The sequence below is a fragment of the Neopelma chrysocephalum genome, unplaced genomic scaffold (assembly GCF_003984885.1).
Source record: "Neopelma chrysocephalum unplaced genomic scaffold, ASM398488v2 Primary Assembly neopelma1_335, whole genome shotgun sequence".
Taxonomy (NCBI): Eukaryota; Metazoa; Chordata; class Aves; order Passeriformes; family Pipridae; genus Neopelma; species Neopelma chrysocephalum.
The window spans coordinates 476,725-495,015 of record NW_020897998.1 but is presented as its reverse complement, the minus strand read 5'-3'; the positions used below and the strand labels follow the sequence as shown (position 1 = coordinate 495,015).

Below are 18,291 nucleotides of genomic sequence, written 5' to 3'. Positions count from 1 at the left end.
ACTGGCCTCGCTGTCAGCCACCTCCTCCCAGCCTTGCTGAGCACTCAAGGACCAGGAAGATGAGCTGTGTGCTGAAGGATGCCCAGAACACCGCGTGTTCCTGTGGCCAAACCGCTGCTTTTCACTGGGCTGGGTTTGAAAGGAGGTGTCACAAAAATAAAGAACTTCCCAACCACTGCAGCCCACCCCAGACACAACTGCAGGCCCCAAACACCAGAGAGCTCATCTCAGAAGACACGTGAGAGGAGGCAGGTCAGAGGAAGCTGATGGGCTCATGCAAAGCTACAGAGACTGGACAAGCAAGTGCTGGCACTCGCTGCTGGAGCACATCCAGGGAAGGGAACAGAGCTGGGAAGGGGCTGGAGCAGCAGGAGCAGCTGAGGGAGCTGGGGGGGCTCAGCCTGGAGAAAAGGAGGCTCAGGGGGGACCTTCTGGCTCTGCAACCCCCTGACAGGAGGGGGGAGCCGGGGGGGGTCGGGCTCTGCTCCCAGGGAACAAGGGACAGGAGGAGAGGGAACGGCCTCAGGCTGTGCTGGGGGGTTAGATTGGACATCAGGAGGAATTTCTCCCTGGAAAGGGTGGTCACCACTGGAAAGGTGGAGTCCCCATCCCTGGAGGGATTTAAAAGACCTGCAGATGTGACATCTGGGGACATGGTTTAGTGACTTGGCAGAGCTGGGGGAACGATTAGAGGCTTTTCCAACCTAAATGGTTCTACCACTTTTCAGGCTCCCCATGTCTGCCTGAGTTGCTGCCTGTCAGCCCCTCTGGAAGCACATTTATCCCACTCACATGAGAGGGGACCATTTTGTTGAGTTATTGCAAAAGGATTTCAGACTAACATGGTGTGATGCTGGAAGACAAGGAGAAGAGGAAGGGCAAAGAGAGGAGGATGAGGGATGTACTGCCCACTCCAATCAGAACAGGGACATCAGGGACAAGATTCACAACTGCAGACCCCCCCCACAGCCCAGGACCACACAGGCTCCAGCTCCAGTGACTTGTGAAAATAATCTCCCCAGGAGAAAGAAAACATACACCCATTAACTACTCAGAAAGAGGTTTCAAAGGCTCTTGATATCCAGCTGGTCTTGATTCACATTGACTTCAACAAAATAGTCTTGGACCAATGGTGTTTGCTCTGAAAAATCCCCTCTGTAACTTGCCATTGAGGTATGAAAATAAGTGGTGTAAAAGGGCTTGCTTAAAAAAAAAAAAGGCAAATTAAAAATGAAAGGTTGAACTAAAATTTGGCTTCAGGCCATAAACTAGGGGGAAACTAACAGCAAAGATAGTTAAATGACTGGAAAGAGAACACAACAGGGGCTGTTATGAAAAAAAAGCTGATGGCTTTTTAAAAAAAGGATTTGTATAGATAGCTGGGGAAATAAATTCCGGATGTGAGAGAAGTGCAATTGAGAAATTAAATAAATGGAAAATAAGGATGACTAAGTAGTAGTTAACATGCCCCTTCTCAGTTGTATACTATTATCACATCTATTTTTAATGTCTCTTCAGCTGTCTGCAATTGTCATCTTTTTTTCAGAACTTGTTCCAGCCCTCTTTGATACTGAATTAGCTGTTTTTTACTCTCCCATGCTTACAACCACATCTTTTTCTTACTCAACACTCCCCTTTTCCCACAATGTTATTCCATTGTCTCCGTTTTTCATCTCTCCTTATGTGTTGACTCCCCAGTTTCTGAGCCTTCCAACTACCCTTGTTCGTCCTTTTTTTTCTGGAGCTCTTTTGGTTGAATCCTGGCATGTTTCTTTTCTTCTTTTCTAAAGCTACAAGCATGTTTTATATCATACCTGGCTCCTGTACACATTGTTACCCCTTCAGAAGGGCATTGAACAGCTAGAGCAGTGTTCACATTGGAAACAGTAAGCTAAACTAAGGGAAAAAAAAGAAGTTCTTTTTGCCTTTTGCTTTCTGGCTCTGAAAAAAAAAGAACCCAAACATTTAAACTCTCCCCTTTTCCCTTTTATCCTCAAATAACACAAGCCTTCCATGAGCAGCTGAATATTCAAACAATAAGAGGCATCAGAAGTGTTGGTGATTCTAGAGCTCAGGATGTGCCTTAGGAGATGTGATAACACAGGATTTAATAATACTGAAAAAATACACAAGTTCTAACGCGATCTACGGAGCAAACCTGAGTTTTTCTTCCTTGTTAACCCTCCAGGTTTGCCTCTTCCTTACCTTTATACCTAATGATGCTCCACTTTAACTTGGGGACTCTTATTTATTAGAAAAGCCCTTTCCAAACACGTTGAATTCACCATCGTGATGCCTCAGATGATTCAGCCCCACCATTCAAAGCTCCGTCTTTAATTTCTCCACTGCAGCACCATTCCCTTTCCCTCCTGGAAGTGGAGCTGAGTGACCAACAGCCCTTGCCATGGTGTTCTCAGAGTGGAGCAGACTTACCCTCAGCTGTGCCCGAGATCCCGTCAGCTTTGAAGTTGCTTGTGCTTTTCTTCCTCCGGTGCTTCTTTCTGTTGGCGTGAGGGGAAGGGGGGGGGTCCAGCTTGGGGCTCGTCGTGCTGGATATGCTGGGGCTGGAACACACAGAGTCTCCTAGGCCCGTATCTGCAGTGGGGTGGGGGAAGACAAGGAGAGGGAACTAAAACCACCGTGTAATTCAAATGAATGATCGCTACCATCCAAGGTATGACCCCCTCCTGTCTGTCAGCAGCTCTGGTCTTGAGCTCGGTGGCTTCCAAAGGCTCCCAACAACATCCATTATTTGCTCAGAACGGTACAGAAAAGCAACGTGGCTGAAGTGCTGGTTCAAGCCCTGCTCCATCAGCAGGACTCGGTATGGATTTTTGAAGGAGCCCAGCTGGAATGCACAAAAACAACGGGAAAGCTCTTTATTCCTCCCAATTGCTCTTCCTCACAAACATCTTCCTGATCCTCAAATCAACTCCTGTAACACCTGAACATTTTAATACATAACGGACCAGAGGTGCCCCAACACCCTCTGGATGTACCCACTGTCACCAGTGTCAGACACACCGAGAAGGAGGTGATGGCAATAAAGGTGGGCAAGCAAGGTGACCAACATGCACCTGGTACAGGTGACAACTGCCAGAAAGGGTCACTCCTACCTGCTGCCAAGCAAAGAAAACAAGCCCATCTTCAGTGTGTGCAGTTTCCTGCTGTGTTAGCTCTGGTGGCCCAACATCCAACCATTTTAAGACCTAATGAGAGTCATTTTCTCCCCTCGCCCACCCATTAGTTCACTTAACCAAATCAAAATTAAAGGTAGATGACACCCCCCTCTCATGAGCAGAGACCCACAGTCTCTTCCCCTGGCCCATGGAATGGTTGGTCATACACCAACAGCTTCTCTTTGAGTAGTTTTTGTTTTCAATCACGAAACAAACAGCCAAATTTAACTCAAATTCAGGAAATTTAGATGTACTTGAAATTTCTCCAACTGGGTCCTTTCACACAGTAAATACTCAAGCAACCTTAATCCAGGATTTTCCCTCAGGGTTGGTAACATGATTTTTGTTTAATTACTGGTCTGGTTGTGATTTTAATTATAAAACTTCACATAAAACCTACACTTTAAGGAAAGTGTTTGCTATTAGGGAAAGTGAAGCCATTTTCAGAACCTTGTTTAAGTACTGTATAGGTCAAATTCTTAAAATCTCCTATACAGATATTCAGTAAATACACTCCCATGATTGCCTTTTGGGGTTAAATACTTGATGATTGGTTTCAGTATCATGGACACATGGAAAAGAACAAAAACCCTTAATATAAAGCTTATGTGCAGTATCAGCATTTCACTTAAGATTAATTAATATGTCAGAAAAATATCAAGACAAAGATTATTTAAAAAGCAGCTTTTGGGTTTTTTTTGTTTTGTTTTGTTTTGTTTTTTACAATTAAACTCCCACATAGCTGCCTATTTCATAAAAAACAACTTGTTTGGATTTTTTTTTCTCTCTCATAATAAAGTTTATTTACTAATTACCCCCCAAGCACAGTTGTGCTGTAAGTTATTAGTGGGGGATAAATTATGTAGCTAATTGCCTGGCAAGAGAGACCAAATCAAACATTAATCCTTTTATTAAGGATATTTATTCTTTTCCCTACATCCACCAGACTGAAAACAGTCCTCAGGTATTTAACCCCAAAAGGGAATCATGGGAATGTATTTACTGTATATCTGTACAGGAGATTGTAAGGATTTGACCCATAAATGGTGACAGTGGCTCTCCTGGAGGGTTTGCTGCCTCCATGCCAATGCAAACCCTGATGAGAACCCACAACAGTGCTCCATATACTCCTGGCCAAGGGGACACGGATCCCTTTGGCTCCCTGACACTGAAAGAAGAGTTGATGCAGAAGAGGATGCCAGCATGACCATGGATGCAACTGGGTGTTACTTCTATCCTAAATATTGACCTCCAGTTTGATTCTGAGGTTTCCTATGTTGATACTTAAAAAGGAGGAGAAAACCCCCCCTCACAAAACCCCCTTCTTTGCAGCAATGATGTGAAAATTCCTGCGTTGAGTCAAGACCTGGCTGTGGCACCAAAAGGCATCTCACTGATTTCCATCTGCTTGTGAAAATCCAGAAAATCCCTACATATCCCAGAGAGATAGCAGAGCACAGCAGCCAGGAAGGTTTGCTCACATCTAACCCAGTTTCTCAGGGTCCTGATGGCTGTCAGTGATCAGTGCTGTCCTTGGGCACCCGGACTGGGACCAGTGCTAATTGATGTCTTCATTGGTGCTGAGGCCCTGGCACAGGTTGCCCAGAGAAGCTGTGGCTGCCCCATCCCTGGAAGTGTCCAAGGCCAGGTTGGACGGGGCTTGGAGCAACCTGGGCTAGTGGAAGGTGTCCCTGCCCATGGCAGGGGGTGGGGAACAAGTTGACCTTTAAGGTCCCTTCCAACCCAGGTCATTCTGTGATTCTATGATTTAAAATGCTTCACTTCCCCCCCCCCATTCTCATTTTTCACTTTAGAAAGAATTAAACCCATCTGTGTTCATCACCTGCAGCATCAACCACGATGCCCTGGACCCATAAAATCCTGAAGAAACCACAAAGCTGATGCAAACCCACAGAACACATTCTGTTTAAAGAGGTGACGGTCGGTCCATGGCTCCGTCTGACTCCGAGCCCATAAATTACCCCAACAAAACCTGCCCGTGAGCCCTGAGGAGCCAGGGCCATACATCTGACGGGTGGCATCGCAGAGCTGAAGGAGTGACCTCCCCTGGTGAATCCTCCTCACCCCCAGCCCTCTCCAGGTAACAACCTGCCATCCTGGGGTCAAACGGCTCCGAAGTGAGAGCCCGGCACTCTCCCTCCCTCTCATCCAGTCGCTCCCAAATGGTGCCGAGCCCACATTGCTGGTGCCTCCCTGCCCCGGATCCCCGGCTTCCCAGACCACCCTCTGAAGATGGGAGTTATTTAACATTCCCCTGGTTTAAAATATGAGCAATCAAAAGGCGCTGGGGCTCACACGCTGCGCTCTCCCGTTTCCCACTCCTTCTCTGGCCTGACAAGGTATTCTTCAAATTGAAAAGAGGGCTCCTGAAAGCCCGGGCTTCGGGAAACTGTAAATGAGTTCAGGCTTCAGCCCGCTGAATGCAATTTCATCCTCCTGACTGAATACAAATAATGCATTTTATTTGGTATCAATTACCACGCCTGAGAACAGACGGCCACTGCCGGCACTATTAAATATGGGGGGGGGGGAAAGAAGGGGAAAAAAAAAAAGGCAAGGAAAAGGCATGGCAAATTAAAAAAGCAAGCGCCTCATTACTCCCCATCTCAACCAGCTTTGACAGAGGCACTGGAACTCATAAGCTGCGTTTCACTGGGCTGGGATGGGCTGTTTTCCAGCCATCCCGCACGTTCAATGTCAGCCATTAGTTCTTCCCAATCGGGCATCAATGTTCAACACACACCCGAAAAAATATATAATACTAGTAATAATAATAACAATCTGCAGCCTCTCCGAGCTTCAATACTTGAAGTATGAGTCAAAGCAGCAGTTTCACTTTTCACTCGGGAGGCTGACAAGCATGACTAGAGGGGGAATAAAATAACATTCAGCTCGCATAAATATCAAGCGGGCTGCTTGAGACTGATGGGCCAGGAATGTATTCTTAGCCATCATTCTGGCAGACAGGCCCAAGGACACTCATAACTTATTTTACAATCATTTAGTTTCAGCTCAAGTGGAAAACGTGACAACTTATCTCTGCTGACAAGATGCCATATCGAACCTTACAATTAACTCTCCCCCGATTATCTGCCCAGCCCATCATTAGCTCTGAGGCTTTTGATGGACTGTACGGGCACAGCTTCCCTTGATGATGGTCATCATTTGCAGGGTGCAGAGCTCTATTATACGACATTAAGGACAAAACTCTCCCCTTGCCACGGAGCTGGGGTTGTCCTGACCGGCACATCCTCGGTTCTGCAACTGTGATGTGCAATAACACCTCCCTGAAAAACATCTCCTCCTCCAAAGCAGAGCATCCTCGTGTTTCAGCCCACATCTGCTGCTGCCTGTGACCTACAAGAGAGAGCTAGAAAGGCCCATGCCCTCTCCCAGTAGCCAGGGAGCCTTCCTCCCTTGCCTGCCCTCCTCTCCTTCCCAACACAGAAACTGACTCCCTCAGCTGTAAGGGAGAGCTGACACGAGCCATGCCACAGAATCACAGAATCATCTGCGCTGGAAGGACCTCGAAGCTCATCCAGTGCCACCCCCTGCCATAGGCAGGGACACCTTCCACCAGCCCAGGTTGCTCCAAGCCCCATCCAACATGGCCTTGGACACTCCCAGGGATGGGAAATCCATATGCACTCCACATCCAGGAGCAACAAGTGACACTTTGTGACCAAAGCCCTTAAGCTATGAAGAGATGGGATATACAGAACCCCACCACCCTCTTGTTCACGTGGTGATTTTGCTCTACAAGTGCATATGACACCTGGGATAAGACAGAGATTCGGCTTGTGCAAATCCAGCTCCCATTTGCTGGAAATTACAAAGCAAAACAAAACAGGCAATGCAGCTTTTACTCCGGAAAGCAAGTCCCATGTCTGCCTCTCTCCAAGATCCACCTTCTAATTGTGGCCATAAAAAAAATTCCTTTCAAGTAGGACAAACTGTGGCACAAGAAAGGAGAGGCAGAAGGGAGGATCTCAAAGACAACTCCATTCATGCCCCCTAAGGACACTGTGAGAGTCCTGGATTTGAAAAGATTAAGAAAGTCATAGAATCACCATAGAATCACAGAATGGTTTGGTTTGGAAGGGACCTCAAAGCTCATCTCATTCCACTCTGCCATGGGCAGGGACACTTTTCACTAGCCCAGGTTGCTCCAAGCCCCGTCCAACCTGGCCTGGGACACTTCCAGGGATGGGGCAGCCACAGCTTCTCTGGGCAACCTGTGCCAGGGCCTCCCCACCCTCACAGGGAAGAATTCTTTCCCATCTTACCCTGCCCTCTGGCAGTGTAAAGCCATTCCTCCTTGTGCTGTCACTCCAGGCCCTTATCCAAAGTCCCCTTCTGGCTCTCCTGGATCCTCCTTAGGCACTGGAAGATGCTCTAAGGTCTCCCTGGAGCCTCCTCTTCCCCAGGCTGAACAATCCCAACCCTCACCTGTCTGAAACCCCATCCAAACCCAGCTTGTGCTTCCTTCGTGCCCTGGCACAGAATAACAACTAATGTGCATCCCTAATTCCCAATTATCTGCACCAAGCCCATCCCAGATGTGACTCGAAGCCATTTCCCCTTCCCCACCTGCAGCACCTGCCCAGCAGCGCTGCAGAAGATGCCAGCACTGGAACCAAGCAGGCCAAGGATACAAGGGATAAAAACCCAGTGTGAGCACCCCAGGCCAGGGTAAAGGAGCTGTGGGTGCAAAAAGCAGGAAAAGAGACAACATGTAAGGTACGGGAATAGCACAGCACAAAGGCTGGGACACAAAAGTCCAAGAGCGGAGCGTCGTCGTTGGCCCACCGCTCCTATTCTCTCTCACACAGACACAACCCTCTCTCCTGTGTAACCATCTGCAGTGGAACCAAGGATATTCTGACCCCTTCTATCTTCGTGTCTTTTGATTTATTTCATATTTTTGTCAAATCACCTATTTACAAAAACTTGAAACAAACTCAACAGGTGACGCTATTCTCAACAGACCAAAGTCGAGCTTGATCTGGTTTACATTTTTCTTGCATCTTCTTGTTAAAATTTTCCAACAGGCTTTCAAAGTGAAATTAGACTTTTTTGTCAAGCCCAGCTCCCCAACACGGCCTTATTCTCAAGTGGCTGGAGATTGATTAATTTGGGTTTTTGATTTGCCGAAGTGACAAGAAGTCAGACGTTACAAAAGCGGGAGCGGTGAATGGGATCAATTAAAGAGCAGAAGCAGCAACACAATTAATAGCACCAGGTTCAAGAGGAGAAAGAAAGTGCTGATGACGAAAACAACAGCAACAGCTCTGCCTGCAGCAGGAATCTTTGCTGCGACCCAAGGAAGGCTGGATCCAAAGAGGGTGTTTCAGAACTTTCACTATGCCATTAGTGCTGAAATGAAATAAGGCAAAGATGTCGGTAGCTGGTGGACTGAATAATAAAAAAATAGCTGGACACTTTCATCTTCTACACATGTGTTTTAAATAAAGGTGAGAAAAGCAATCCTTTTATTTAAACAGGGGAAGCAAGAGACGAAAACCATCTGTAGTTGTATTTCAGACCCATTTCCCCGAGCTGAGATTTTTCTGGCTGTGAAATCCACTGCTCTACAGCTTCCCTTTACAGCTATTACCATAAATGTTCTATCAAGTTCTTTATCTTCCTCCTCTGCCTCAAACCCAAGTTAAAGGGATGCTGCAGTCGCACAATGACTGCGGAGGGCTGGAGCCAGGCACGGATGTGCAGGACTGACACTAAAATCCTGACAGAGCTGCAGCTTGGCACAAATCTGCAGATGTAACAAACACTCAGGAGTGGGGGGGAAGGGGTGGCACGAGATTACAGCCTCCAGGACAACAAAAAAGGCAAGTATTTGTCAAGCAGACGGAGCTCACACCTTGGGCAGGAATCAGGCGCGTCGGCCATCGTCGAGCTGAGCTCAGCTTGGACACTCGAGCTACCCAGGGCTTCAATAACCTGCTGCACTGAGCCAAATTAAAAGAAGCTCTGAGCAGAACCAGGGGATGGAGATCAAAGAGCCTCGGGAGCACTCTCTTTCCTCGGCATCTCCCATCTTCCCAGCCGTGTGCCTGGAGCCTGTAAATCACAGAGCTGCCCTGTCAGCTACACAGAGCCCCCCTGAACGCCCCAGCCGCTGCCTCCTTCCCTCTTAGAGCAATTTCAATTAAAGAGGGAACACAAAGCTTCCTTCCTGACAAATAAAAAACACCCAAAAAACCAAACAGGGATCTCCCTGCTTTTGGAGGGTCTGGCATTGCACCTCACCTCGAGGCATGTCTGGGCTGACAGCAGCGCTCCCACCCCACAGCCTCATCACTTGGTGACAAGTGAGGGACATCACCCACAGGCCAGGGAGAGAAAGTCAGCCTCGTGATGGTCAGGCACTGATACTGGAAGGCTTCAAAATAATTTTGGAGATAGTAAGACCCTCATTAAGACAAAGTTATCTCTAGCTCATTCCCTACCCACACGCAGTGTTTGGCCATCACAAAGGAAGCACGAAAGCAAAAATGCAATGTAGTGTTTAAAAAAACCCCTCAAAAGCACATTTTACCTCCTGAGGAATAACACATTACAGTGCTGGAAAAGCAGCATCCTGCTCCCTGGAACTCGAAGGACTGCCAGCAAGAAAAGAAGCAACCATGCCCAGATAACTCCCTTTCAAAGCCCCCTTATTGAGCAAGCTCCTTGCATCCAGGAGAAAATTACACAAGGAGAGGACACTTCTATTCCTAAGCGACCCTCCTGTGCTGCCAAGATGGTGACAAGCAAAGCAAAGCCCGTGTTTTACAGGATCTGCAACCTCAGAACAGGAACTGGGAATGAGATGTTCATCCCTCCTCTGCACATCTTGCCTACAGCAGGTTTAGGTCAGGAGCAGAGATGACATAAACCACTCCCTGAGTGGGCACAGCTTGCTAATTTATCTTATCCCCCGTTCCACCTTTGCATCCCCCTCCTTTGTGCTGCATGTGAACGTGCCCTGTGGAAAGATCAAACCTGACAAGTTGTTTGAACACATAAAGACAACAAACCAGAAGGAGATGCAAGCCTGGGATGCTGCAGGATGCCACCACATCCCAAGGCAAACTCCACTTCATGCTCCTGCTGAACAGATCTACAAGGATGCACAATGCACACCTCCAATCCTTCTGGCAGAAGGTTTTCACTGGGCAGCATCAGCTCTGTGGAGAGGATGTGATTCTTACTGGTGTCACCCTGCACTGCCACCAGTTGGTGTGTGAGCAAACAGACACCTGGAGCACACCAGAAGAACACACCTGGGATGAACAAGCTGCACTGTGGTCAGGGGCACACAACTGTGTGTGACAAATCCTATTTTACATCCTTGGACAAAACAACGTGCATAATAAATTCACCTCAATTACAGAGAGGGGCACAGCTCCACCCTGATCTAACCCTCAGCATTGTCTCCTAATTGCATTAAAACCCCTCATTTAACAACACTGTGCTTTGAAATAGAGCCTTGAGGTCTCGAGGCACTTGGAAAATAATGACCCCATGGCTTACTGAATCACTTCCTACTAAAATATTTACCTTGTGTTTCAAGATAGGCAAAGTAAGACAGAGAGGAAGAACTGACTCTCTTCAAAGAGATGCTCAGAGCCAGAAAGACGTCTCGTCTCTACTCCTGTACTTTAACCTTCAGTCTGTATAACCTGTGGATAACTTCAAGCATCAAACCCACTCAGTAATTGAGAAGAGGTTAGGAAACTCTCCACTGTCAGTCCACGAGACTGCAGTGACAAGCCCTAATATCAGTGTTTTGGAGTAAAAAAAAAAAAAGAAAAAATAAAATCAAGCGACTTTCACTATTAACATTTTCCAATTAAGGCTGAATAATCGCTGTAGAGCAAATTGGCTGCTAATTGCACCATGCTAGGCAGGAAAAAGCTAAGGCTTTCCTGGTAACGTGTGCCACGAGCACCAGTGTCAGAAGGGAAAAGAAATAACGGAAGCAACACCAAGAACACTCTTAATCAAAAGCAAAATCAAACCTTTTCCTATTGCAGAAACCTCGAGCCGAAAAGTAAAGCCTTTAAAACACGAAGCTCTGTGTTTGCTGCCCTTTATAGGTGTCAGATGGCATAAATGTCATCACCAAACTTTCTTTTTAATTTTCCAATTTAATCAAGGCTCTTTGTGGCTCCTGCCAGCTCTTCCGAGGGCTCAGACACCCAAAAGCCCGGGCCCTCCCTCTGCCCTCACAAAACCCAGGCGGCAGAAAAGCCCCTGGTAAACTGGATCCTCCTCATCGACCCGGCCCGTGGGTGGCACAGCCCAGGCTGAATGGAGGGATGAGATCAACTGTGACAAATGAAGGGCCTGGAGACTTGAAAGGAGCTGCTGCCCCACCTGGGGAAGGCCGGGTCTCTGCGCTCCAGCTGTCCCCCAACAATCAGCAGGTTGTGGCCAAGCCGCGGCTCGCATTGAACACAGAGGCTCCTTTCACTCCTTCAACCGCAGACACTGTGGAGCAGCTTTGAAGTGTTGGATTCCATAGGTAAGGAATACACAACATCCCTGGACCCCTCGCTCTGTGATCTGGACTGGAAAGAATCCGAGCCTGCCAAGAGCTGTGCCTGACGAGACACCTGCCCTGCTCTTAATTGGAACAGAAACTTCATTAGAGCCGGAGAAGAAATAAAAGCATCGCGTGCATTTCTTGCACACGCTTCATCCAGGTCCTGCAGAACAAAGCACTGCACTTCTGGTGCACATTTAACAAGAAATGCAATTATTACAAGCACCTATCTGAACTTCCAAAGTGTGGATGTACAAAGAAAAATCCTGAAATCAGGAACTGCTCCCATGGTGGTTATACATTAATTCTGTACTTTCTCAACATTGTGTTTAAAACACTACTAAACTTCACGTAAATTTGGAATTTATATTATTATATAAGTTTAGATTATTTAAATTGAGATAAAAATATTTAGAAAAAATAAAAGTGTAATGATTTGGGAATCAGTACACTTTTTACTCTGTTCCCTCCTTTAAGTCTTCCTTACAGAGTCCCTAAATACTGGGCTTATGAGATTCTTAAGCCACATTATTTGTATCAGAGTAGTTCATAAAGTGCCACATTCTGCTCTTGCAGCATTATGTCCTTCCTCTATGCTTACTTGAGAATGAGTCTCTTGATTTATATTCCTCTCTCCAAACATGACTCTATTTTTCAAAGTCCATAAACTCCTGCAGGATTTTGTGTGAATCCGGCTCATGTACTTATTTCCTTGCAATTACCCCAAACATTTCAGATTAAAGCAACTTTAAACTATAAACATACAAAATAAAAACCCTGGAAAGATTAAACTCTCTTTTAAATACAAAAGAGATTTCAGGATGGCCTCCCTGACAAAGAACTTCCCTGTCCAGGGGTACAACCATCAATATTAAACCTGACATTAAGGGTTTCACCTTCCTTACTTGAGAAGTCCTGACTTTTGGACAGTGTCTCCCAGCCATGAGCTAAAAGAGCTGATGAAGACAACATTTTTCTCCTCACTGCCCTGTCAAGGTAAAGTTTATGCTCCAAAAATAAAAGTAAATTGCTCTGCTTTGAGGTTTTTTTCCCCCTCCTTTCTCCTGAGTGGGGATAACAGGTGTGACAACCAGGCCCAGCTACAGGCAGAAAAAGCACTTATTTACTGAACATTGCTTGACAATCAAGTCAGATTAATCAACATCACAAAAAAGAAATGATCTTTTTTTCCCCCTATCACAAGGAACATGCCATTTGCATTCCTACTTCAGTGCAAATCCTAAGCAAAGCTAAATGCAAAATATGTATTTAAGCACCCATAAGTAAACATTGGGAAACACCAAAGCTTTATAGTTCCACTGAAAAAGTTAAGTTAGTCACAGAAACAATTTACTGACAGACATTTGGCACTTCAGGCTGTGAACAACATGAAGATGAGCATCAGGTTGCCAATGTCCAATTATCTGAGGATGTAAACTCATGTTTCTTGCATTTGGGAAACAAGCACAGGACTGACTTGCGAATGCAACAATTCCTTGTATTTTAATCAGGGGAAGAGGGAGAGCAGAAAGAAGAGGATCTTCAACAAGAAACGCAGATGGAGGACTGTCAAAATCCACAGAATGTGGCTCAGGATGTCAACAGCAGCACTGGATAAATACAGAAGTAGCTAAACCTCAGCAAAACTGGGCAGAAACGCCCACAGACCCAAGGTCCTCCTTAAACCAACATCACCAGTTTAAACCTCAGAGTTTCCTCAGTGCCCTCTCCTCATCCACCACTGCTTTCAGATCTTCCATTCCTTACCTCCCTCCTCTGCTGGGCAACATCCAGGAGGAGCAGCAGCTCATCCCCAGCTTGGTGTTCTCTGAGCTGCAGCCACAGCCCCAGTGATCAGGAGGAAGGCACAGAAATTACTCACAGAGTAATTCTGGTTGGGAAAGACCTCCGAGATCACTGGGTCCAACCCTGAACCCAGCACTGCCAAGGCCACCCCTGACCACATCCCCAGGTGCCACATCCACAGGTTTTGGAACACCTCCAGGGATGGGGACTCCACCACCTCCCAGGCAGCCCCTGCCAACACCTGACCACCCTCTCAGTGGAGAAATTTTCCCCAATATCCAATCTAAACCTCCTCTGGCACAACTTGAGGCCATTTCCACTTGTCCTGAAACCCTTTTCACAGCACTTATCACCATTCCTCTGCCCTGCTTGCCTTATGTCATTTTGGGGAACCACAGGCTGCCAAACTGCCTCTTCCCTGCCTAAATTAAAATAAATCTGAAACCTAAAATCCCGCGGGATCAGCAAACCTGAGAAAATAACAGTTTCTTATTCCTTGGACATTGCTTCATGGAATTTTTAAATATTTCTAGTTGACTGGGCTACTTCAGGTCAGAGCTTGCCAAGGATGTCAACTAAATTTTAATCCTGGAAGCTCCTCAGTACACAACCTCGTGCTGAAAGGGGAGGGTTTTCCAGAAATTGCTGAAAAGTGGTGCTCTGTAACTCGAGTTTCCTCAAGGTATGTTGACAAAGCAAAGGCAATAATAAGTTGTTGTTAGCAGAGTTTCCCCAGCTGAACTGACAAAGTTTCCCTCTGGAACTATTTGCCAGAAGCAATTTGTCTGTTGATCACAAAAGGGCATGAAAAGTGGATGAATGTTCCCTTTCCCTTCCTTTTTAATGGCAATGTAAACTACGTGCACATGCACTGTCTTATACACAGGGAATTTTACTACATTAAATATTAGGAACTGCAGGAAACCCTAGAGCAGCCAGGAAAAAGAAAAGGTGAAAATGACTTTATATTTGCTTCTCAGTCATGATTTCCCGATTTAAAAAGGAGGAAAAAGCTCTTCTGACCTAAACCATCTGTATACACTGAACACAAATAATTCTGAAATTCGATAATCTATTTGAAATTACATAATTGATCCTAGTCAAAAATTTGCCCATGAAACTACAACTCTAAATGGTTCCCTCTTCTGATGTCAGATTCAAGCTGAACTGTTTTCTTTTCCAAAACACAGCAGAAGGTTCCATCATTTAATCGTTCCAAGGGCTTAGGATCAGACAAGTAAGGCAAGTTGCAAGGTCTGCATTAATATCAACACTCCAGTGACCTCTCACACCCCACGGCACAGTGAGAACTCAATTTTACATCAATAAACCCGAGCACCAAACTGTTAGAAACTCAGAAGACACCAGGTATTACAACTTCCATAAATTACAGCCGAGCTCAAATGGCCCGTACAAGCAATTGTACAGTGATAAAGCCTAAGTGGATGATATTTAAACAGATATTTGATTTACTGCAGAATTTTACATCATGCTAGAATTCAAATGACAATTTACAAGTCTGGAGGAGAGAAATCCCTGTCCCATGCAAAGTGCTGTTTGCAGAGCTCTGCCAGAACAGCTTAATACTGGGTCTTTAAGGAAGGAATCCTTCCCTCTCATACTCTCAGGACACAGCCTTGGAAGCCAATCTATAAAACCTGACATTTAAAAGGAGAATGAAAAAGCTGCTGCTTCATCCCCAGGTAGGAAATAACATCCTCGGTCTTCTGTGAGTGAAGTCTCACGAAACTTTTTTGTGGTTTCTGCCACCAAATAAAAGCTCTGATGGCAAGTTTGAGGGTCTGTCTCACAAGCTCTTCAGAGATGCACAAACTGGGAAGTGCAGAACAGACAGCAGTGGCTGTCCACAATTCTACTGCAATGTGCCAGGGGAGGGTCAGGTGGAACATCAGGAGGAATTTATTCCTGGAAAGGGCTGTCAGGCCTTGGCAGGGGCTGCCCAGGGAGGTTTGGAGTGCCCAGCCCTGGAGGTGCCCAAGGAAGGACTGAAGTGGCACTCAGTGCTCTGGGCTGGGGGACAAGGGGGGCATCGGGCACAGGGGGGACTCCACGGGCTGGGAGGGCTTTTCCAACCTTAACAATTCTGTGGTTTTATGGAAATGAGAGCTGAATTTGCAGAGGAGGAATCGGGGGATGCACATTGTTGAAACAAACTTCAACGCCCGAACAGGTCACAAATGAGACCAGGCAACCCTCCTGCTCCCCAGCAATGAGTAACTACAGATAATTCTCTGTGGACTAAAAAAAATCCATCAAGGAAAAGCTTTATCAAAGACAAAACATGGCAGGTTTCCAGCAGGATCCAGGAAAACCTCTCAGCCAATAGCTGGAGCAGCAGTAATTGTTCTAAATCTATCAATAAAGCTGAGCTGCTCCTTCATTGACTGCAAACACCAATTTCTTTCATGGAGGATTATAAGTTGATGCTCATGGTCTCTCTAACACCATTAGGGTGATAAACAGTTGAAACTACATCAGGATCTGACACGTAGATCAATTCTGGGTCCATAAAGAATCTACACAAGAGGTTCCTGGACAGGGATTTACTGCCCCCAGTTTTTATTCTCTCCCGCTGCTAAAATTACTTCTGTCAAGCACTTACAAGAGTACAGGGGGAAGAAAAAAGCAAAAAGAATTAATTTTTCATGTGCTGCTGGAACAGCCTTCGGAAATTTCGGGAGTTTTTGAGGCAAATATGTTGCTGCATTGCAAATGATGCTGAACAGCAGGTGGGATTCAGCTAAATACTGATCCAGCCTCACGAGCCACTCACCATCCAGGGACAGCAATTTAAGCACCAAACTAAGCTGTCAGGATTTTCTCCAAGGGCAGTCACAGGCTTCACGTTACCAGTGCCAAATTATATTAGACATTTAATTTTAAACCTCAGGTACTTAAATGTAAAACCTTACCACAGTAATAGTCATAAAGCAGTGGGGCATTCCATTTCAGAGAATGGATTTTTCTATTTTTCCCCTTTAATTTAACCAGCACCTCCTGTTTTGTGGCTCTGCCCACTACAAAGTAATTTATCTAATTAGGAGATGCTCACAGCTGCTTGAAAGACAGAAGCCCCAGGAAACCAAAGGTCTGGTTTGGAAGACTTTGAAAAGTTCTCCGGAGCCACACAAAGTATTAATTTAATGTGAAAAAAAGGTGCAGAGAAAAATTGAATCCCAATATGTTATTTTGTCTACAATAAAACCATGTGACAATAAGCAGGATATTCTCCAGTACATTGGCATTTGAATTCCAAAAGATGCTTAGCTTCTCACTGTACCTGCTGCTTTCACAGTATTAGCTTTTTATGACTAAAATTCAAAAATCTTTTAATGGAGAAAAAAACCCCTGAAATTAAAAAGGGTTTTTTATGAGTCAACTTGCCAACATAAAGGACATTTCTGAGCTTACCCAAAGATGATACACTGAGAGCAATCAATTATTCTTGAGGTTCTGCAGCAGCTTTATCATAATACTTCTGATTCTGCTGACCCTTAGTTGCCTAAAACTCATTGTTAGTCCAACTTTCCCTCTTATTTATAAAGCAATATTTTTTTAAATTTTTTTCTTTTCTTTTTTTTTTTTTTTTAAATATTGGAAGGTCTGCAAGAAATTATTCCAGCCAGGTTATTCACAAGCACCCCGCAGTCAGCTGCAATTCTAAAATAAATATTTCCTAGGTAATTCTAGCTGTCATCTCTCCTGAGCCATGAGTGTCAAGTCAGAAGAAGGCACTGTACATCCGTGGGAGTGCAGAGCTGGGGAGGAGAAAAGGTTCCCTTCCCCAGGGATTGGGAACCAGCTCCAGCTCAGCAGCAGGAGCAAAAGACAAGTCCAGCAAACACAGCATTACCAAAAGAAGGGGCTGGGAAAAGGCAGGAATTTAGGTACTATTTCTGCTTTCTAACATTCTATTTCCACGCCGCTGGTGGGAATTCAGTGGATTCTGCATTTTGAAGGCTTTTCTCTCCTGCAGCCTCAGCTGCTCCCTGCACCAGGGCCTCTGCCTGCTCTCCTGCCAGACCCAGCACCCAACACTCCCCAGCCTGCCTTGGGGAACCTACAGGGTAAAACAAGGGTGCAAAAAAAAAAATAGGAGCAAACTTTGGCCTAACCTTTCAGAAGGGAGGCAGAACTGGGCTGGATTAAAATGACAAAGCAGCTCAGGAAAGAAAATACACAGTCTTAAATGGGAAAGCAGTTCAGCACCCAAGCTGGGCAGTGCTGCCTGCCCTGCTCCAGAGGAGCAGGAGAGCTGGGTGGACACACAGAAGAACAGGGCTGAAGCATTTAACTGATTTTACAGCATCTCTGCCTTTCAGTGGGGCTCCAATCAAGCCTGCTTGCTTTAGAAAATTCTTAGCCAAAATCTGGACTATTTTAATGCAGGTGTCACCCTCCTGAAGGTGCTGCCCACATGTTTACAGCTCCAGAAATGCACGTGCTTCAGCAACTTGGACTTGGTCAGCTAATGCCACTCAGAAACAAGGTAATGGTGACCTTAACCCCTCTGTTCTCACAAGGTGGCACTGAAAAGCTGTTCAGAGCTGCTTAAAAACCCAGAGACACAGTCAGGGGTATGCCCAGATTCAAACCTTACACAGACACACATCACACACTGGCACAGGTTGCCCAGAGAAGCTGTGGCTGCCCCATCCCTGGAAGTGTCCAAGGCCAGGCTGGACAAGGCCTTGAGCAATGTGGGATAGTGGG

General features: G+C 45.9%; 1 protein-coding gene across 10 annotated transcripts in view; it reads right to left on the bottom strand.

Moving 5' to 3' along the window:
* AGAP1 (ArfGAP with GTPase domain, ankyrin repeat and PH domain 1) overlaps positions 1–18,291 on the bottom strand; it is a 301,541-nt gene that overhangs the window by 76,436 nt on the left and 206,814 nt on the right. For all 10 annotated transcript variants that reach the window (XM_027705461.1, XM_027705463.1, XM_027705467.1 and 7 more), the window contains one exon: positions 2,434–2,595. In XM_027705461.1, coding sequence (XP_027561262.1) covers positions 2,434–2,595 — 162 coding nt within the window. The remainder of the gene's footprint in view (positions 1–2,433; positions 2,596–18,291) is intronic.